Source organism: Chiloscyllium plagiosum, chromosome 6 (assembly GCF_004010195.1).
Source record: "Chiloscyllium plagiosum isolate BGI_BamShark_2017 chromosome 6, ASM401019v2, whole genome shotgun sequence".
NCBI lineage: Eukaryota > Metazoa > Chordata > Chondrichthyes > Orectolobiformes > Hemiscylliidae > Chiloscyllium > Chiloscyllium plagiosum.
The window spans coordinates 80,087,503-80,109,731 of NC_057715.1; the positions used below are offsets into that span (position 1 = coordinate 80,087,503).

General features: G+C 41.0%; 1 protein-coding gene across 4 annotated transcripts in view; it reads left to right on the top strand.

Moving 5' to 3' along the window:
• tnfrsf19 (tumor necrosis factor receptor superfamily, member 19) overlaps nt 1-22,229 on the top strand; it is a 95,379-nt gene that overhangs the window by 51,821 nt on the left and 21,329 nt on the right. For all 4 annotated transcript variants that reach the window (XM_043691952.1, XM_043691956.1, XM_043691955.1 and 1 more), the window contains exons 6-8: nt 7,317-7,481; nt 9,432-9,557; nt 15,066-15,168. In XM_043691952.1, the coding sequence (XP_043547887.1) occupies nt 7,317-7,481; nt 9,432-9,557; nt 15,066-15,168 (394 nt within the window). The remainder of the gene's footprint in view (nt 1-7,316; nt 7,482-9,431; nt 9,558-15,065; nt 15,169-22,229) is intronic.

Below are 22,229 nucleotides of genomic sequence, written 5' to 3' on the forward strand. Positions count from 1 at the left end.
ATTTTCCATCTCCCTTAAAATTCAGAGAAGTGTTATGTTGGACTTTAAAGGTTAACCCTGTTTCTCTTTCTAGAAATTCTGCCTGAACCTCTGAGATTCTTGAGCATTTTCTGGTTTTATCTCAGATTTTCAGCATCCACAGTTCTTTGCTTTTATTTGAGATATGCTGGACATGCCACGCCCTATGAACGAATCATTTAAAAACACATCAACCAATGATGAAAATTCATTCAAAATAAATCCATTCATTGTGGTTTTAAAATTCTTCATCTACCCATATCTGATTATTTCAAATAGAATTGTTAAGTAAGTTGTAAAATTAGTATCGCATTACAAATATTTACAGGTTTTTATGTTTTACTCCCTTTAGTTAATTAAAAGTGTAGACATTTCAATGATCAACATTATAAGTAATGCTAAAAGTGCTTAATTAAAGATATAGTAAATTATTCAGGTTTAGGAACAAAGTTAAATACACATGACATAATCCTGTATCAACAGATCTATTGTGGGAGAGGCCAGACTCTTCTCCATTGTTTTGATACTAATGATTCAACTCCTTTAGAAAAAGTAATTACTTTTTTAAAAAACCAGGAGTGCTTTTGTCAAGCAACTTGGATCAGACATATGGGAGCAGAGTCTATCAAATAGACTTTTCTTTTCTATCAATGATTGCTGCACAATAATTGGAGCATTGTTACCAGTATTTACCTATATTTCAAAGAAGATGCAGATTACTAACCGTTCAGTACTGGAGACCTCATTGACCACAGACACATTTGTAATGTGTTATTTTTAGCATTGTCACTGAAGGATGATGGAATTCTGCTCAAGCAGGAAGTGATGTTTATGGGAAATCAAGAAGGGAGGCAGCTGTACAAAGGTACAGAGTGGCTTTAGTGCCCAATGCAGCAAACTTCAGATATCATCAACTAAATTTATCAAGGTGGGGAAAGGTAAAAAAACAGAAGAAAAGTGTCCTATACCTTTTTGAGCAGCTTTTATGCGTAACAGGCTTTAGTTCCTGTTTGGCAACAGCCACCTCTTGCCCTGTTATCATTTGGTGGCTGATGCCAGTGTTCCTTGATTTTCTGTGCACCACTCAGTTGCTAAGCACAGAAGTAGGTAAGTGACTGAAATATGTGGCTTTAACCTAATAGTAAATTGACAGACACAGTTTGTTAGATCCTCACTAGTTCTGGATATCCTGGTGGTTTTCTAATGCTGTCCTGTCAGCTGTGCTACACGTCTGGTGTAAAGACTTCCAGAGGACATCTCCTAGAGTGGAGGATCAGGAACAGGAGACCCTCGATTGGTGAATGGGAAAGCTAAAAGAGGCAAGAAAGATCTTGCAAAAAGAAGGGAACATGTGTAATTGGAGAACTCACAAGTTATGGTTCCATTCCTGAAAATTGTGACTTTAAGTAAAACAGCATTAAGTGAAACTTGGGTTTTGCTAGGAATCAAAGTTAAAGTTGGAGTTAGATTTTATAGGACCTTCTTTATCAAGAAACGACATACAAAATTAATTGAAATACTTTATGTTGTTAAAATTCCTATGTTGGTCAATAAAATAACTTTTAAAATAAAGTTCAATCTTTAAAAAATGTATATATTTCTATTTGTAATACCTCCTACTAGTGACCAATCCTGCTTCCTAAACCTCCTGCACCCTGATCCTATTGGTACCTCCCTGACTGTCTGACTTTGAGGCCACTATCCTTGCCTAACCATCCAAATTACAATGCCACAAAGCATTTATCCCTGCAGCTCTGAGCAGGATTTGTTTACAGAAAAAGACTGACCTACCAGCCTAATGGGTTTTGTTTTAACATTTTACGGGATGATTTGCGCCCCAAGCACATCCAGGTCCTGGTCTGGAGGAGATGTTAAAAATGCCCTTTGACTTTGCAACATCTGGCAAGAAGAGGTGCTGATCCGTAACAGTGCCAGGAGGGAGAGGGGCAAGACACTCACCGTGCAACTACCCTGAGGGTCCGTGCACACTAATTGGCATGCCAGTGCATTCCCACCTGGTGTCTCTAGCTACAGACCTGGGTATTCATTCCTTGTCATATCATTGACACCATTTCTGAGCTCAGGCATTTTTAATTGAAAATAAAACAAATTTTATGAGTCACAGTCTTTTTTTTAAGTTGAATTTCTGGTTGTAAGACAAACAAATAAAAAATAATTTGAATAGTGAATGCACATCTGTTATCTCTTTGCTAGATTCATTAACAGCCAGACATTTATCTTAAGGTGAAAATTAAGTTAAAAAAAAACTCTGTTTAAAGAATGTTCAGTTAGAGTCAGATGAATAATGCAATCTACAACCCTATATTTTTGATAAGATTCCCTACAGTGTGGAAACAGGCCCTTCGGCCCAACCAGTCCACACCAACCCTCAAAAGAGCAACCCACTCAGACCCATTTCACTCTCTGACTAATGAACCTAACACTATGGGCAATTTAGCATGGCCAAGTCACCTGACCTGCATTTCTTTGGATTATGGGAGGAAACCAGAGCACCCAGAGGAAACCCACGCAGACACAGGGAGAATGTGCAAATTCCACACAGTCACCCAAGGCTGGAATGAAACCTGGGACCCTGGTGCAATGAGGCATCAGTGCTAATCACTGAGCCACTGTGCCACATTTTTACATTTTTGTTGTCAACAGCTCAATACTTAGCTCTCAGAGTAACAAGCTATTCTGCTGGAAAGGACAACAAGTCAAAAGTTTAGGTTCCTCATCAAAATGTAGATCAACAACAATCTTTTTTTATGTTCTGTACATTTCTTTTAAGTAGACATCTTTGTTCCAGGATTTTACTCTGTAAAACTATGCCTCTGAGGCCAATCGTCTTCATTTTTGATAAAATTGTTGCAAAGATGATCCGGATCCAGACCTGTCAAAACTGAGATTTTGTTCACTTTGGACTTATTGTTCTTGAGCTTTGGCATTTTTAGAGAGTAATATGTTTTTGCCTTGCAGCGCCTCATTCGAGTGAAGGTTGATGTTGAGATAGCATTTATTCATCCCTGTTGATGCCCCACCCCAGCAAAAGATTAACAAGGCCAAGAGTTTTGTTATGTTATTTTAAAAGTTTTTTAAATGTGCAGCAAAATCATCTATGTTCTGTAAAAGAAAATTTGCTCGACATCATATTGGGTCAAAGCAATTTAGAACAAAGCATAAAACCAGGCAGGTTTGAGCATCTAAATAGGAAACTAGAGCCAAATCCATTATTTCATCGTGGTGACATCCTCCTACATGGAGCGTATAGCCCATTTGACAATTTGCATTCAGCGGAGATGAACCTAATCAACTTATTCTTTTTATTGTTTGTTTAAATAATTTCAAAGGAGTTTGCGAGAATTCTCATGAGTCAACTCAGCCTTTATTACCCATCCTAGTTCAAGATTCTGCCTGTCACCATTCAGTAAGTACATAGACAGAACTTTTTGGGTGTAACTGCAAGTACAGCACACTTCAGAAAATACTGTTTCAACTTGCAGGTTCGTTTTCCAGCCTGAAAGCAATTCGTAGAGGTTGTCCATTTTGTCCTCACAGGAACATGCCATTCAGCCCTTCAAGTGTGTTCTGACATTCAGTTAGATTATGTATTTTAATTCCATCTACCCATTTTAGTACCATAAATTTCAGTTTGGAAAATTCAAATTGACTTAACCTCAGTGCCTTCTTGGGAGGCCGGAGTGCTGGATAGCCACTGCCCATTGTGTGAATTGCTTTCTGATAACAGCCCTGAATGGTCAAACTCTAATGTTCAACTTTATGCCCCTTTCTTCTGAACTTTCTCACTGAGGGATCACAACCAACGACCACTGAAGTTCCAACTGGGTTATTTTAAGCTTAAATTGAGATGCAATGTGTACTTAGGATTGTTCCAAGAGCCTGTTAAAAAGAGAGCCATGTGCTGCATTTATATTCAGGAACTGGAAGCATCAAGCCCCAACTTTAATGGCAATATTATAAAGCAAACAAGTTCAACTGGTGCCTGGTGCTACCTCAAATGAGAAGGTACATTAATTACAAAATGTAAACGATCTTCTGATCTTGAACAAATCTTTCGCATTGCAAGCATTGAGGGGCTTTTCTCCAAAAACAGGACAAGGTTTCAACCGGTAAACAAAAATCAGAATTGTAACATAGAGCCTTTCCCATAGAAACATGGAGGGTGACCTGCAAAGCCTTGAGATCAGTACATACAGCAACCACTTCAATTAGGCACAATGTTGGACAGAACACATAGGTAAACAATGTCCTTTTGACATTGCACATTTACATGCAAAACAAATTTTGCCTTTCGTTCCGCTTCAGTCCTTTCCACTGCGTAGAACAGGGAGGAGTCTCCCAACCCCTGTTGGGAGAAGTTAGACCAAGATTAGCCATTGGTAATAATCAGGGATCAGCCTTCACCGATCCTCGAGTCCCTGCATAGTAAAGTGCTGAGGATGAAACATTGCAGCTGTTAAGCTCCTGGGACAGTTAAAGAAAAGGCGCACAGGGAGCGAGGGTGTGGCTGAAAGTTTTGTATATGATCAACCTCAGCCTTTTGTATATGAGGAACATGTTTTACTTGTATGTCTGGAAATTACTTGTTTGTATGTGGGAGTTTAAATATTGTACATAGCAGGGGTTGTATTTCAATGTCCAGGATTTTGGTATAACCATACTGTTTTGTCACTTAGTAGTTTTTACACGTATTGGCAAGAATCTGAAATTCATATCTATAATTGCTTTACATCTCTGGCCTCAGAAGAACAAAGTTTGGCACTATATCGCTTGCCTATGATCTGATTATCAAATTACAAATAAATTGCGCACCTCAAAATAATAAAATAAAAAACACAAAATGAAAAGGCTCAGGAGAATGCTTTCTAGACATTGCACAAGGTTCTCAGCTACAGTTATGTAATGTATTGCATGAAGCTATACGCAATTTTTTTTATTAAATGTTGATTTTCGTTGCACATGAGATAATGAGCTGGATTTTCCTGTTGCCTTGGTTTCTAGCTGTCCTCCCATTACTTGTCAAAGCAGAGCCCACCCACAATCCCAATTGCTGTCCCGAAGGAATCTAACATTGGAAGCTGCATTCATTGCTTTGTGGTGAGACTGCTGCCCCTTTTTATGAGGAAGTTCTCCCATAGGGAACTGCCTACCAATTGGACATTGGTAACGCGGTAATCCCAGCAGTGAAACTGGGAGTAGATGCTACTGCAGGGATTACAGACAGTCCCACCAAACTGAGGAATGCTGATAAATCTGTGCCTTAAATCAGGGTGGGTTGGGAGAGTTGGATTAAGAGGCCAGTGGGGGAGGATGAAAGCATGGGAATAACCATAGTTCCTCGAATTGGCTTAAGGGGCCTACAAAAGAAGTTCCCCTCTCCCCACCCAAAAATAACCCATGCAGCGAAAGGTACCAAGTTGTTGACATGGCATACACCCTGTTCTTTTGACAAGCTGAGTTGTTTGATTCAGCCATAGAGGGTAACACTGCAGGTTTTATTTTCTTTGCTGACTTAACATGTAGCTTGTCCAGTGACATAACAAAAAGCATGAACGCTAAAAATTAACTTTTGCATGTGCTGTTATTCTAGGTGTGTTCAAGTATTGTATTTTTTAACCACATGAACTTTGCTCTTATACAATTATTATCCAAGCACAATCTGAAAAATTGCAAGAGAAACCGAAAACGATGGAAATGCCGAATAGGTCTGGTAGCCTGGTAGAAGTAGGATTAGGAGCAAGTCGGACAGGGAACTGTCTAAAAAATAGCAATGAACTGGATCCCAAAGTGATCCTACCTGTTCCCAGCTTTCTCCACAGTGACTTGTAAGTTCAGCAGGGAATCATTGTTGGTCTGACAGGAAGCCAAATGTGGTTATTTAAATGGCAGTTAAGAGCCTTATTCAGCATACTGCAGCTGACCAGAGAGGGGAAGGTGAATGCAGGGCAGGGACCCAGCCCTGGAAACTGCCGTGAAATGAGCAGGATACACGGTGAAACTGACAAACCTGTAGTCAGGTAACTGCAGTGAAAGGTCAGTATGGGCTCTTCTTTCAGCCTAAACTCACTGAAATTGTTCAGGCCATCAACTTTGCACAACTTGGATACCAATGACCGTAAGAAGTAGGAACAGAAGTAGACCATTCAGCCCATCGAATTCACACTGCCATTCAATGAGATCGTGGCTGATCTGACAATCCTCAAATCCACTTTCTCAACCTCACTTACTGTATGTTCAGCAATCTCTATCTATCTATCCATCACATTACAAGCAACTCTTTGTTTCAAAGGTCATGTTAGGGTTAAAACAAAAAGAAAGTAGTGTGACCTCAAGTGTGGTTTGGGGATTTGTGTCAGAGGGGCAAACTGCAGTTCTACCTCCAAAGTGTGGATTGGCTTGTATTCTGGCAAATAGTATCTGACTATACCCAAGATAAGAGATACATCTTAGGTCAGAGCAGGTGACATTCCAGACTTTGTCACACTTCATTTTATAATTGGAGACAGCTCCTAACATCTTATAATTGAGAAGTCCTCACTTCAGTCGCCATCTTGTAAGGTCAGATATGATCTGGGATAACTTGGATAGATCCACCAACACAAATCCTTTCAGATATTAGGCTCAGCTTCTGATACCATGTTGGGGAGGATGTCCACTTGACATATCAAGCAGAATGTAGATTTGTCTTGCTGTATCCTGTTCAATATATTTATTACATACTGCTTAGTAGCTGGTTCCAGTTCATCTAAGATTATTGATTGACTCTTGAGACATCAGGCTCACCTTAAAAGTAAATACAGATACCTGTACATGTTACTGCTTTAACAACATGATGTTAACACTAACCATCACTGAAATACATGCTGAAGACTGGTTTGCTCCTCACAGCAACATGTCTTTATATACTGATGAGCAGAGCTTACCTTTTGTTGTTAGTTAACCATTTCACATACTAATTGCTTTGCCTGAAACAATAATTTATGTCAACAGAGTGCGGAAGAGACAATTCCAGTCCCGCCTAATATTGTTCGTAAAATCGATTCAACTAAAATAATGCAATAGCAACTGAAACGTTTGAAATTTGGTATTGTTAAACATCATCCCAACAAATGAATGGAAAAGGATTTAAAGCATTGTCAACACTAAATGTTTAGAGTGCATCAATATAAACACCATGTGTTGTAGAAATTGATATAAAAGTTGGTTTCTGGCTAAAGTATGGGATTAAAAATGTTACGATCTTGTTATAATTCCTAATGTGCTGTTTCTGGTTTCAGGTAGCACTAGAGTAAACCTGGTAAAGATCCCATCAACTGCCTCCAGCCCGCGTGATACTGCATTAGCAGCTGTGATATGCAGTGCTTTGGCCATGGTTTTGCTAGCTCTCCTTATCCTGTGCATCATCTACTGCAAGAAGCAATTTATGGAGAAAAAACCCAACTGTAAGTTTTATGTTGCAACAATGTTTCTGACTTCCCCCAAAATGGTGTTTTAGATTCTGCACTTAGTCTAAGATGAAAGCTGTGAAGCCTAAAGAAATTGCAGGTTTAATTTCTGGTCTGTGGTCAGCTAACTACTCTCTTCGAAGGTGAGGGAGGGAGTAAAATTGGTATAAACGTTCTTGTGCCAGAGACAGGACAAATGGATCCTTTCTTTGTGATATCCAGTGACTTGGGTGGAGATCTGTGCATGAATGGGTGTCTTAACTGAAAAATCAAATGGAACTTGCTGCACCGAAAATAAAGAACTGCAGACGTTGGAAATCTGCAACAAAAATAGGAATTGCTGGAGAAACTCAGCAGGTTTGGCAGCATTTGTGGAGAGTCGAAAAGCACGGTGCTGGAAAAGCACAGCAGGTCAGGCAGCATCCGAGGAGCAGGAGAGTCATTGTTTCGGGCATCGTACCTGATGAAGGGCTTATGCCCGAAACATCGACTCTCCTGCTCCTTGGATGCTGCCTGACCTGCTGTGCTTTTCCAGCACCACACTTTTCGACTCTGACTCTCCAGCATCTGCAGTCCTCACTTCCACCAGCATCTGTGGAGAGAAAACGGATTTAACATTTCAGGTCCAATGACGCTCTTCTGAGCTGGAAAGGTCACTGACCCTGAAACGTTGACTCTGCTTACTCTCCACAGGTGCTGCCTGACCATGCTGAGTTTCTCCAGCAATTCCTGTTTTCGCTCGATTGCTTGCTGTTTAGATTCTTCCAATGAGATTGGAAAGCAGCATGCATCTCAAGAAACTGGAAAGCTCCCGATCTACATGCATATGGTTCAAAGTACAGCAGAATCCCTGTGTCTTGGATTTGAATATGATAATGGAGAAATGTCATTTTATTCTCGGTCTCTCATTTAACCAAATGCAGTTAAATGCACTGCGCCCAATAAGCAGAAAAATAGAACAGCTTTCTGTTGTACAAGCAATATCTGATTGAGATTGGATCTGAAGCTGCCCATAAATTGCTTCTAACATCAGGGATGCAGACCAACCGTAAACAGCAGTTATATTGTATCTAGACAAACAAGTTGTGTATTTCAAAGATTGATCTGGGAGGCAGATGACCTGTCGAGCACCATGATTAGGTCCAGGCCTGGCTGAGAAGACTCCTAAGCTTAAAAAGACATTTGTGCATGTTTTCAATTACGTTATATTAAAACAAAAATCCCAGTGAAGTGACCAACCCTATCAGATGAACCAGTAGTCTGATGCAATTTGTGCAGGAAGAATTGCCATGTTTCACTATTAACTTTTATTTAAAAGGCGAGTTGATTTTAAATGAAATTAAGCATGCAAGTGTTAAAAGTTTTCAGTTTGTTGGTTGCAGACTTGGATGTGTTTATTTAAATATTTTTAACCATCTTTGCAATAGAATGCTAGTGGCTTCATTTGAAGCATCTTTGGTTTGGATGAACACAAATATCTAGAGTATTCCTTGCTATGTCCTTTACACAAAGTCACTGTGTTTCAACAGTATTAATGCTTACTCTAGCATTACCATGTGTGCACGCATTGGTTGCAAGCAAAATCCAACAAGTCTCACTTCAAGTGTCTTTAAATATTTGAGATTTTTGGATAAATCAGTATTCCCTGGCATGCCACATTGTTGTTTTTTTAAACAGAGACTAACCCAGGCCTTGTGTTTGCAATCAGAACTGTTTATCTCACAATACTGTTTCTGTTGCTCTGACCTCAGGAAAAACTGAATATTTGAAAAAAATGTAATGGCCACAATCAACAAGAATGACCATGAAATATACTAAAGGGAGGGTATGAGTGACTGAAGCAGTTTATGGGAATTATGAAGGTCTGTCAAAACATCATTTTTTACACCTTTTCTCTCTCTCTGTCTCCTCCCCACTCCCCACACCCCTCCCCCCCCCACTTCAAAGGGTCAATGAGGCTGCAGGATACTCCGTTAAATGGGGCAGAACTGTCTTCCTTTGACAGACAGAGGGTTAATCTGAGTCCACAGAGAACCTGCACACACTGTCAACAAGGTCCAGCACAGGCTTATGGTAGGTGTAAAGAAAGAATCCTCAGAGGACTTCTTTATTCAAGATTTGTTGGCACTCCCATTGTTGTTGAATGATGTGCTTTCTCCTAAGTATATCCCTTAAGTGTTTAAGACAATCATCTTTTATGTGCAATGTGAGATGTATGTGTAGATAGTGGGTACTGCAAAAAATGCAGTTTTCATTGTGTTTGTGTGCATTGTTAACAGGAAGATAAAACATGTCCAGTTGATGAACGAAACACTATTTGTTTATGTTTTTTATTCCCTGATACATAAAACTTAACAAATGTAAGTAATTTCATTGATTTGATACCCATGACAAGATATTTGGTGTTTGACCAAAAGTAAATGTGTGTGTTTTTTTGTGGTAAACTGATAAACAATTTATTTTGTTTGTCATTTGAACGAGGCTGGCTCAATTACTGTCCTTCTCCCTATGATCAAGTTACAGCAGAGACTCTGCCAATGTTTCTTCGTGGACTTGGAGGTGGAATCTAATACTGCCTGCCATGCTCCACTTCACGGAAGCTGTTCACAGAGTAACATTCGCAGGAGTTATACTGTTGTCGCTACATGCACACAATCTCTTCATATTTTTTTCATTCTACACTAAGTATACACAGTAGTGACTAGTCTTTGGAAGATTCTGGGTATCATTGGATAATTCTCCCAATAGGAAGTTAGCTAGAGAGTTGGAAAATTTCCTGTCAAGAGACCGCTTTCTCAGAATAAAAGGAAGAATTAGGAACAGACTTATCCAGACAGGCCCTTATGCCTCCATGGAAATAATTACAAAGCAGCTTTCACAGTGTCCTGGGAGTAGGCCATCTGCCTATCCCTTTTGATCTTGGTACAAAAGAACTAAAGGAGAGAGAGAAAATAACAAAGAGGGATTCAATAAGGACACAATGCTTAAATATCAGTTCAACTGTATCAGTTATTTAAGGACGATCAAATCTTAATATGTGTGGTATATTAATTAAGTTAACAATCTGATTTTTCAATCAGATATGTTTTTCTGAACCAAGCTGTTTTGGAATTTCCCACACTGCTAACAGAATTCCCGCTGTTATTGAAATATCTGTCAGCAAAGGATGAGTACTGTCCTTAAAGCAACTGCATGTCATTACTAATACGTAACAAAGAGCTTTCTTAACATCAGGAATTGTTGGAGAATGAACCAAAGTGTTTTCCAGCATGTTTAAATTGATTCTAGAAGTTTCAATTTTAAAGAAAAACATAGTTTAGCCAAACCAAACATGTCAACGTTGCTTTTGGACATCCTAGGGTCTGAAATGGTAATCCCATAGGCCTGGAAAACAGGACAAAGGGGGCACAGAGTCATAGTCATAGAGTCACACTGCATGGAAATAGAGTCTAACCAGTCCATGTCAACCATAATCCCAAACTAAATTAGTGCCACCTGCCTGCATTTGGCCCATATCCCTCCAAACTTTTCTTATTCATGTATTTATTCAAATGTCTTTTAAACATTGCAGCTGTACCCACATCCATCACTTCTGGAAGTTCATTCCACACAAGAACCACGCTTTATTTAAACATATTTTCTCTCATGTCTTGTTTAAATCTTTCTCCTCGCACCTTAAAGTATGTTTTCTAGTCTTGAAATGCCCCACCCTAGGGAAAAGACACCTGCCATTCACCTTATCTATACTCATCATAATTTTATAAACCTCTGTAAAATCACCCCTCAACCTCCTACGCCCCAGTGAAATAGGTCTCAGTCTATCCAGAGGGCAGAGAATATTGATTTCTTGGTCATTACAAGAAAGCCAGGTTTGTGACAGCCAGTGAACACAATCGTTGATGTGTTTCCTTATTGCAAGACCCATGATCCTGGTGGTTACCATTGAGCAGGAATGGACTAGACCAACCATACAAATACTGTAGCTACAAGAGCGATTCAAAAGTTAGGAATTCTGCAGTGAGTAACTCACTTCTTGTCTCCCAATGCCTGTTCAACAGCTACAAGGCACAACTCAAGCATGTGATGGAATACTTACCATTTGCCTGAAAGCAGCTCCAACCACCCGGGAAGCTAGAACACCATTCAGGACAAAGCAGTCCATTTTGGTTGATTGGCCCAACCCACTCCCTTCAGCATTCACTCCTTCCACCACTGATGTGCAAACCATATACTGAAGGCACTCACCAAGCCTTGTTCCTTCCAAATGCATGGCCTCTATCCCCAAGAAAGACACAGACAGCAGAGGGGAACACCACCACATGCAATTGCCCTTCACAACACACATGATCTTGATTTAGAACTACATAATCACTCTTTTATGGTTGCTGGGTCAAACTCTGAAAGCAGTTTCCTAACAGCTCTTTGGGTATACTTCCGCCACATGGACTGCAGCAGTTCATGAAAGCAGCTCACCCTCGCTTTCTCAAGGTCAGTTAGGAACGGGCAGCAATTGCTGACTTTACCTGCAATATCCCATTCAGAATATAAATGTATCACCAAGGGACATAGTTCCCAAGTTGATCAAAAAGGACAAACACATTTCAACTCAAGTTCAAATGACAAAGAAGATAATTGCTTGATCAGGAATTAACAAAATATTGCACAGATTAAATTTAGACAAAACACCAGGGATTTGGTCAAAGGCACTAATTTGCTGATGGATTTTATGAATCACAGATGGTCCAAAGAAATACAATATTTCTTCTAATAATTGGGACAGTTTCATGCTCCTTCTACAGATGCATACAAGCACAAATATCCAGCTTGGCACTATACATACAACATCATGGGGCTGTGCTTAACAATGAACTGCAACTGAGGACAATAACAGTAGCCACCCAAAACTCCTTTGTTGCTGATTTTACTCGATCAAAGAAGCAGCCTATTCTTTACATTCTTTTGGAAAAGTGACTTCATGAAAATAAAAATCAATTATGGTAAACAAACTGGGGAAACCTGAGGGACAGGATGTGCATGTATTTGGAAAGACAAGGACTGATTAGGGATAGTCAGCATGGCTTTGTGTGTGGGAAATCATGTCTCACAAACTTGATTGAGTCTTTTGAAGAAGTAACAAAGAAGATTGATGAGGCCAGAGCGGTAGACATGATCTATACGGACTTCAGTAAGGCGTTCAATAAGGTTCCTCATGGTAGATTGGTTATCAAGGTTATATCTCATGGAATACAGTGAGAACTAGCCATTTGGATACAGAACTGGCTCATAGGTAGAAGACAGAGGGTGGTGGTGGAGGGTTGCTTTTCAGACTGGAGGCCTGTGACCAGTGATGTGCCACAAGGATCGGTGCTGGGTCCACTGCTTGTTGTCATTTATATAAATGATTTGAATGTGAACATAGGAGGTATGGTTAGTAAGTTTGCAGAAGAGACCAAAATTGAAGGTGTAGTGGACAGCGAAGAAGGTTACCTCAGAATACAACGGGCTGAAGAGTGGCTGATGGAGTTTAATTTCAATAAATGTGAAGTGCTGCATGTTGGAAAAGCAAATCAGAGCAGCACTTATACACTTAATGGTTAGGCCATGGGGAGTGTTGCTGAACAAAGAGCCCTTGGAGTGCAGGTTCATAGTTCCTTGAAGGTGGAGTCACAGGTAGATAGGATAGTGAAGAAGGCGTTTGGTATGCTTTCTGTTATTGCTTTGAGTCAGTGCATTGAGTATAGGAGTTGGGCAGTCATGTTATGGTTGTACAAGACATTGGTTAGGCCACTTTTGTAATATTGCGTGCAATTCTGGTCTTCTTCCTATCAGAAGGATGTTGTGAAAATTGAAAGGGTTCAGAAAAGATTAACAAAGATGTTGCCAGGGTTGGTGGATTTGAGCCACAAGGAGAGGCTGAATAGGCTGGGGCAGTTTTCCCTGGAGCATCGGAGGCTGAGGGGTGACCTTGCAGAGGTTTATAAAATCATGAGGGGCATGAATAGGATGAATAGACAGGGTCTTTTCCCTGGGATGGGGAGTCCAGAACTAGAGGCATAGGTTTAGGGTGAGAGGGGAAAGATTTAAAAGGGAGCTAAGAGGCAACCTTTCCACACAGAGGGTAGTATGTGTATGGAATGAGCTCCCAGAGGAAGTGGTGGAGGCTGGTACAATTATATTGTTTAAAAGGCATCTGGATGGGTTTATGAATAGGAAGGGTTTAGAGGGATATGGGCCAAGTGCTGGCAAATGAGTCTAGATTAAGTTGGGATATCTGGTCGACATGGAATAGTTTGACCAAAGTTGAAACAAATTGCTTCCGTGCTGTACATCTCTATGACTCTAACCTGACCACATTATGGGTGCTCCTGTAGCTACTTTTCTGGCATAATACAAACTCAAAAATGATGAAGAAGTGGACAAGCTGCAGGTATCACAGATGTGTCACGTGAGATGTAAGGGGGCTTTCACACAGTGCCCAAAATGAGGAAGGTGAGTGAAGTCTTGGCTTCACGAATGCACTGATGGCAATCCTTGAGTGCCAAGCTTCAGCCTGGTAGCATTTCTGCTGCCGAAGGTTTTGGGGGTGCTTAGGGCAAACACTTTTGCTCTTTCAATAGCCCCTCCTCCCCTGGTAACACTTAGTTTTTCAGTCCACTGAAAATCACCACCCCCAAATCTACCTCACTTGAAAATGCTTTGTTACTTCCAAGTACAGAGGAACCTCAATTATCCGAATGAGATGGGGAGGTACTATTTCGTTCAGATAATTGATTATTTGATTAATTGGTTTCTTCTATGGCTAGGAGGTTTCTGTGAAGTCTGCTCCCCATTCAGGAGACTCGGCAAAAGCACATTGCGCGCGGGACCCCACCCCACCAGTCCATCTGCTGCCTTTGTGGGGTGAATCTCCAAATAGCGCACACACACACACAACCTTTTGACAGGTTCCATCTTTGTCCTGTACTGGACAATGTTGGAGAGATTATCTGGGGAAGGGGGTTTAGGGTACATCCCTGTGTAGAACTCCAGGGAAAGTGTGGGGGGAGAGAGAAAGAGGGTGGGTGGTCAGTCATTTGGTGACGGTGCCTGGACTGTCCAAGACTGTTCTCGGCAGCAAAGTTTGTTTTTCATCATTGTACCTGTGAACACAAGACGTGATCAGGGTTGAAACAGCTCTTTGACATAATGTTTGTATTGGGACCTTGAACTCCCCTTTGGATAATCTGATATTCGGATAATTGATATTTGGATAATTGATATTTGGATAATCGAGGTTCCTCTGTAAATGGTGTTTGAAAGGAGTTAAAGGAATTTCTCCTAAATCCATTACCCATAAGTGTAAAATTCAGCTTCATATATTAAGTGACAAATGGCAGCAATTTTAAGGATAAATGGTTAACTTGTACCTCAGATGTCATGTCCTTTACATTCAAAACTTTTAATATAAATTACAGAATGAGAGAGTAAAATTGATTCAAAGGATTCTCAGTTTGAGGATGAAAATAAATGAACATTACCTATACCCAACTAACAGTGTCCCTATTCAATTTGTATTCATGAAGAATATTTATTTTATTTTAGGACCTGTTCACCTGGTTCCATCTTGTTGTTTTGACGATGCCTGTAGTCTGGAGTACAGCAGTGAGAGTACCTATCCTCCATCTGAATCGGTGCATTTTAAAAGGTAACAGCAGAACTTACCTCAGTAGTTGTGTCCAACTGTGATCAGTCTGACTAGTTACTTCAATTTCTCATTCAGTTCATTTAGGGAGTAACATCTGAGTCAGGTGTTATGAAGAAGTCACATGCGACTTGAAATGTTATCTCTGTTTCTGCCTCTGCAGATTTGCCAAACCTGTAGACTTTCTTCAGCACTTTTTCATCTTATTTCAGATTTCCAGCGTCCACACAGTACTTTGTTTGAATTTCATCTGAATCATTTCACTAGTTCTAAATGATTAATCTCCTGTGATACTGTACACAGTTGATCACAGATGTTGTCTCTGATGTCTTTGTGTTGTTGATTATCCCACTGCTTACAATTAGTATTTTTTCTTTCACTTATCTGCTGCATTTCTGTCCATAGTTATAGAGTCATACAGGACAGAAACAGACCTTTCAGTCCAACCAGTCCATGTTGATCACCGTGGGTAGCATGGTGGCACAGTGGTTAGCACTGCTGCCTCACAGCGTCAGAGACCTGGGTTCAATTCCTACCTCAGGCAACTGACTGTGTGGAGTTTGCACATTCTCCCTGTGTCTGCATGGATTTGCTCCGGTTTCCTCCCACAGTCCAAAAATGTGTAGATTTGGTAAATTAGCCATGCTAAATTGCCCCTAGTGTTAGGTGTAGGGGAATGGGTCTGGGTGGGTTGTGCTTCGGCGGGTCGGTGTGGACTTGTTGGGCCAAAGGGCCTGTTTCTGCACTGTAAGTAATCTAATCTCAAACTAAATAAGTCCCACCTGCTTGCTCCTGGCCCATATCCCTCCAAACCTTTCCTATCCAAACGTCTTTTAAATGTTGTAATTGTACCCACATCCACTACTTCCTCAAGAAGTTTATTCCACACAGGAACCACCCTCTGTGTAAAAAATTTGCCCATTTAAAAAATTTCTCTCCTCTTATCTTAGAACAGAAATCCCCCATCCTAGAGAAAAACACAATGACCATTAATTCTATCTATACCCCTCATTATTTTATAAACCACTATAAGGTAACCTCTCAACCTCCAGTGAAAAAAGTGCTAGTCTATCCAGCCTTTCTTTATAACTCAAACCTTTCAAACCTTTCATACCTGGCAACCTAGCTGGTAAATCTCTCTTGAACCCTCTCCAGCTTAATAATATCCTTCCTATAACTGGGCGACCAGCACTGGACATGGTATTCCAGAAGAGGTCTCACCAATGTCCTGTACAACTTCAACGTGACTTCCCAATCCTGTATTCAAAGGACTAAGTGATGAAGGCAAGCTTAGTTTGCTTCTCTTCACACTATCCTACTTTTCCCCAGCCTTTTTCTCTTGCCTGCATGTTGGAGGAGTGTAATTGACTGATACACTGCAGTATTATGTGACAGAGACAGAACAACAAATGCAGTTCCATATGGCTGTCTTTCCATTGACTTCCTGAACCACGTTATCGTTGTATGGCTCATTTCTATTCCTACCACCTCATCAGTTGTATTGCTACATCTCCCACTTGCCCTCTGTATTAACAAAGTAACCCCTGAGAGTTCCCCAGTGCATTATCCCATTTTAATTTATTTCACCTTTAACCCTATACAGTCTCCTTATTTCAAATCAGCTCAGCAGAAAGTGACCAGCGGTGTGCCTCAAGGATCGGTGCTGAGTCCACTGCTTGTTGTCATTTATATAAATGACTTGCATGTGAATATAGGAGGTTTGGTTAGTAAGTTTGCAGATGATACCAAAATAGATGGTGTATTGGATAGTGAAGAAGATTATCTCAGAGTACAATGGGACATTGATCAGATTGGCCAATGGACTGAGGAATGGCAGATGGAGTTTAATTTAGATAAATGTGCAGTGTTGCATTTTGGTAGGGCAAACCAGGGCAGGACTTAAGACAGTTAATGGTAGGTCCCTGGGGATTATTGCCAAGCAAAGAGACTTAGTGCTGCAGGTGCATAGTTCCTTGAAAATTGAGTCACAGGGAGACAGGGCGGTACAGAAGGCATTTGGTATGCTTGCCTTCGTAGGTAAGAACATTGCATATAGGAGTTGGGATGTCATGTTGCAGCGCTACAAGGTGTTGGTGAAGCCACTTTTAGATCTCTGCATTCAATTTTAGTTGCTCTTCTATAGAAAAGATGTTGGTAAACTTGAGAGGATGCAGAAAAAATTTACAAGGGTGTTGCTAGGACTGGAGGGTTTGCATTGTAGGGAGAGGCTGAATAAGCTGGGGCATTGGAGGCTGAGGTGTGACCTTATATAGGTTTATAAAACCTGAGGAGCATGGATAACCAAGGTCCTTTTCCTTGAATCGAGGAGTCCAAACCCAAAGGCATAGGTTTAAGGTGAGACGGGAGGATTTAAAAAGGGCATGAGGGGTAACCTTTTCACACAGAGGGTGGTGCTTGTATGGAACAAGCTGCCAGAGGAAGTGGTGAGGTTGGTACAATTACAACATTTAAAAGTTATCTGGATGGGTATATGAATAAGAAGCATTTAGAGGGATATGGGGTAAATGCTGGCAAATGGAACTAAGTCAGATTGGAATGTGTGGTCAGTGCGGATGCGTTGGATCAAATGGTCTGTTTCCATTTTGTAAGACTCTCTGACCTTCAACCAACGTCCCTCCTCACTTTCACCATCAACCCCTCTTTCTATGTCTTGGCCTCAAAATAGCTTTATTTGCTTTCAAAATCACCTGCCTGTCTACTTTTAAATTCCAATTTTACCTATCCTTCTCTCTGTACCTTTCTCCCTTTGATAGTAAAAGTAAATATTTCTGCACCATAGTTGTTTTTGATTAATTCTGACCATTTCAAACATCAGTGTTATTATTTTCAAAACTTAATAAATGATTTTGAATTGAGTTAATAAATGAAGTAAAACTCCCATACTCTTTCTCTCCCTGAGACACTCTAGGCTGAATTTAAGTGGCTGACAGCCAACTAAGTCTGTTCAGATGGGCAATCTGATAGAGGTCTACAAAATTAGGAGAGGCATAGATAGGGTGGTTAGTTACAAGCTTTTACCCAGGGTAGAAAGTTCAACTACAAGAGGGCATAGGTTCAAGGTGAAAAGGGGAAAATCTAGGGGAGAAGTGAGGGGAAAACCTTTCACACAGAGTGTGGTGGGTGCCTGGAACACACTGCCAGTGGAGGTAATGGAAGCGATCACGTTAAGGTATATCTTGATAGACAGATGAACCGATGGATAGAAGCCATGCATGGGCAATAAGTAGCAAGTCTAAGGATTAGGAATTGGCTTAGGCTTGGTGGGCCGAAGGGCTTGTTCCCGTTCTGAGTTGAATTGAATTGAAAAAAATATTGATTGTCAGATTTTCCAGTCAGCCAGTGAGGAGCAATAATCATTCTCAAAGGTGGAAAACCTGGAGAACAGGAGTCCAGGCAGACTCTGACATCCTCCCTACCTACTGGGCTTCAGCTGTAGCCATACACCAATGACGTGGATAGTTGGTGATTCTAGTGTATTTTTAAAAACATTAACATGTTGGAGAGAGAGGATCTCTTGGCCCTTCAACATCCAGAGTCAGTTGTACTTAGACATATAGACCACTTGCTGTAGCAAAGTGACAAATTTGGCTAAAGTCACAGCTGGGTGAGATTTCCTCTCAGCAGGGGGGCAAGATCCTAACCTCTGCTTGACCTTGATGTCAGGATCAGCAGGGAACATCCTCCCCCCTCCCCCGTCTTTTTCTGCAAGACAAAACAAAAGCTTCAGTAAGTGTATCATTAGATGTGTACATCAATTTTACATATTGTAGAAAAAACCTTCACTGCTAACTTTGACTCAGTAAAGACTTTGAAATGTTTTGTTGCTTCAAAATAATTTAATTGAAAAGCTACTGAACTGAAACAGTGAGCAGCAAAGGATCGTATCCTACTGGTGGAACAGTGCCTCACTCATACATCCTGGGAAGTTAGGTTCTGTAAAATATTTAACAATATAACTATATTCAATATCAGTCTGTATTGTGAACGTTAACAATTTGGGTTATTGAGAAAAATCAGATGGGTGTAAAGGCTTCCACAAAGTTGTTGTTTGATGTTTTGACTGAGTGATTTTTGGGAGTCTGGTAGCCAGATTTGTGCAGACTATTGTAATAGACTGTAGCCAGAATTGTCCCTAGAGGGATGTGGTGCCTGAAGCAAATCCCACAGTATGGGACCTACCCATTGCCTTCCCTGTGGCTCTCAGTTTTCCTTTCTAATGCCAGAATTTGCCAGGAATTGTAAGTCCTGCCCGCGAGCCAATCTTTCACAGGGGTGGGCAATTTAAATAACTAGCTGCTTCCACCAAAGTGGCAATTTGGAGTGTGGAAGTTAGGAGATTAGATCAGGTAAGAGCGGGTCTGTCCTCAGTATATTTCTTCTATATAGCCAGGGGACTCCTTTGGAGTTCTGCTGATGTGGTGCAAAGCCAGCTTGTGGGTGGGGTTTAGGGAACTTTTGGTCATGAGGGGTGGTCAGCCCTTTGGGACAGTGAACTGGAGCAAACTGGGTGTAAATGGTGCATCAACTCCTTGAAACTGTCCAACAACAGTTGGAATATCAGCAAGTATCAAGAAACGTTGACCTGTCAAGAAGTTTCTTGGGGTTACCATTGACCAGAAACTGATATGGACCAGCCATACAAATACAGTGACTACAAGAGCAAGGCTTTGAATTCTATGGTGATTAACACATCTCCCAACTCCTCATAACCTGTCCTCCCCCTACAAATCAGGAGTGTGATGGAATACTCTCCACTTGTCTGAATGAGTGCACGTCCAACTACATGTGAGAAGCTTGCACCATCCTGAACAAAATAGCCCATGTTATTGGCACCCCCATCTAACACATTGAACATTTACTGCCTCCACCATTGACAGTGGCTGCAGTGTGTACTATCTACAAGGTGTTCAGGGACAAGTTACCAAGGCTCCTTAAATAGCACCTTCCAGATTTACAATCTCGACCACCTAGAAGGACAAGGGCAACTGACCTGTAAGTTTTTTCCAATTCTGACTCATAACTATATTGCCATTTCTTCACTGTCTTGAGATCAAAATGCTAGAACTCCCTCCTCAATAGCATAATGGATGTACCTTCACATGGACTGCAGCGATTCAAGAAAGCAGCTTACCAGCACTTTCTAAAGGACAACTGGGAATGTACAATAAATTCTGGCAGAGCCAGCTGGTGCCCATAATCTGTGAATTTTTTTTTAGTTAAATAATGGTGTTTTCTCAAAAGTGTAGTGTGAAATATAAAAATTCATATGCATGGTACATGTGAATTTTTGGGTTTAATTCCAAGTCAGGATGGTGTTGCAGGTGGTCTGTATCTTCAGCCCTTGTCCTTCTCACTGGTAGAGAGTGCAGCCAAAGATACCTTGGTGAGTTGTCGCAGTGTATCATATAGATAGTATACAAGCTTATGACTGTATATCATTGGTGGTGGAAATGAATATTGAAGATGTTGGATCAGTGCCAATCATGTAATCTTTGCCGTGGATGGTGTTGAGCTCATCCAAGATTTCTTTTACCATGGTAGATGAAGGGAGTAAGGATAGATTAGATTCCCTACAGTATGCAAACTGACCCTCCAAAGAGCAACCCACCCCTGACTAATGCACCTAACACATGGGCAATTTAGCATGACCAATTCACCTGGCCAGCACATCTTTGGATTGTGGGAGGAAACCAGAGCACCTAGAGGAAACCCACGCAGACACGGGGAGAACGTGCAAACTCCACACAGACGGTTGCCCGAGGTGGGAATTGAATCCGGGTCCCTAGCACTGTGAGACAGCAGTGCTAACCATTAGGGGATTAAAGTAGGCACTAAGTTAGCAGAGGGGGTTAAGAGGCCCGTGAGCTTTGGCAAAGGTGTTAATTCTCCCTCTTGGAAAGGTATGGTGCACTTTTAAATTCGCTCCGGAGTTACTTTTGGAGGAAGTAAGGCATCCTTTAGAATTGTGAAATGATATGTTGAAAAAGCGCATAAGCTTATTGAGATGTGCGGGACTGTCAATAAACTGTGTTCAGTTAATGGAAGACATCCTAGTCTATTACAGAGTGTCTGGGTTTATAGAGCCATGATATGAATGGTGTTGCATGTTTGATTTATCAAACTATCACAGTGGGCTATCTTTGATGGATAGCTCCACCTGCTTATTGAATAGAAATTTTAATGACATTAGGTTTTTACAGGCACAGGTGAGACAATGATTGATATAGGTTATTAACCACGAGTGAGATGTTTATTTTTGTGAGGGACTAAAGGGGGCAATTTCATTGCATTTTGTATTGATACATTTTTTTGGTAGTGACATTATCAATAAACTGGTAACTTTATTTGTGTAATGATGCTGAAAAATGCTTATGCAGGAAAGTAGATGAGTTGGTGGAGTGAGGGAAGGAGAATGGTGGTGAGTGCACAGTATATTGGCCCTGGGTTAGTATTGGGGCTATAGAGGCAATGGGGATGATTGGGATATTATGGAGTATGAAGGTCCTGATGGTGGGGACAGGGTGGCACTGGAAGTATGAGGCACCATTGCGGTATGAGTTCAGGGTACAGTGTGCACAGGATATATGAGGTTGCTGCAGGAGGCATTGGGTGTCATGTGTTATAGGGCTGGGTGGATGGGCAGAGAGTGACAGAGGGGATGTGAAGGGTAATGGAAGTTGTCACAGGGACACAAATTGGCAATGTGAAGAACCATGGGGAATAGTGAGATGGGCATTGGGTGGCACAGAGGTATGAGGGGCCATAGGAGTAGCCACAGGGGAGTAAGCAAGCACATGGATGGGCATAGCGAGTGGGGAATGTGAGAGGGTGAGAGCAGGAGAAAGATTTTCAGTTTACATTTTTATTTTTAAATGTTGCCCATGTACCAAAGTCCCAAGGAAGCCTTTCTGCCTAGTGCATCTCAGGAATCAGACTCTTCCTGAGGTCCACTGGCCCCATTCTCAATCCAACAGGAACCCTGGACCCAAAATCCAAAATGCAGACAGCTACTTTTAAAAATCAGGATTGTGGAGCTGGGATTC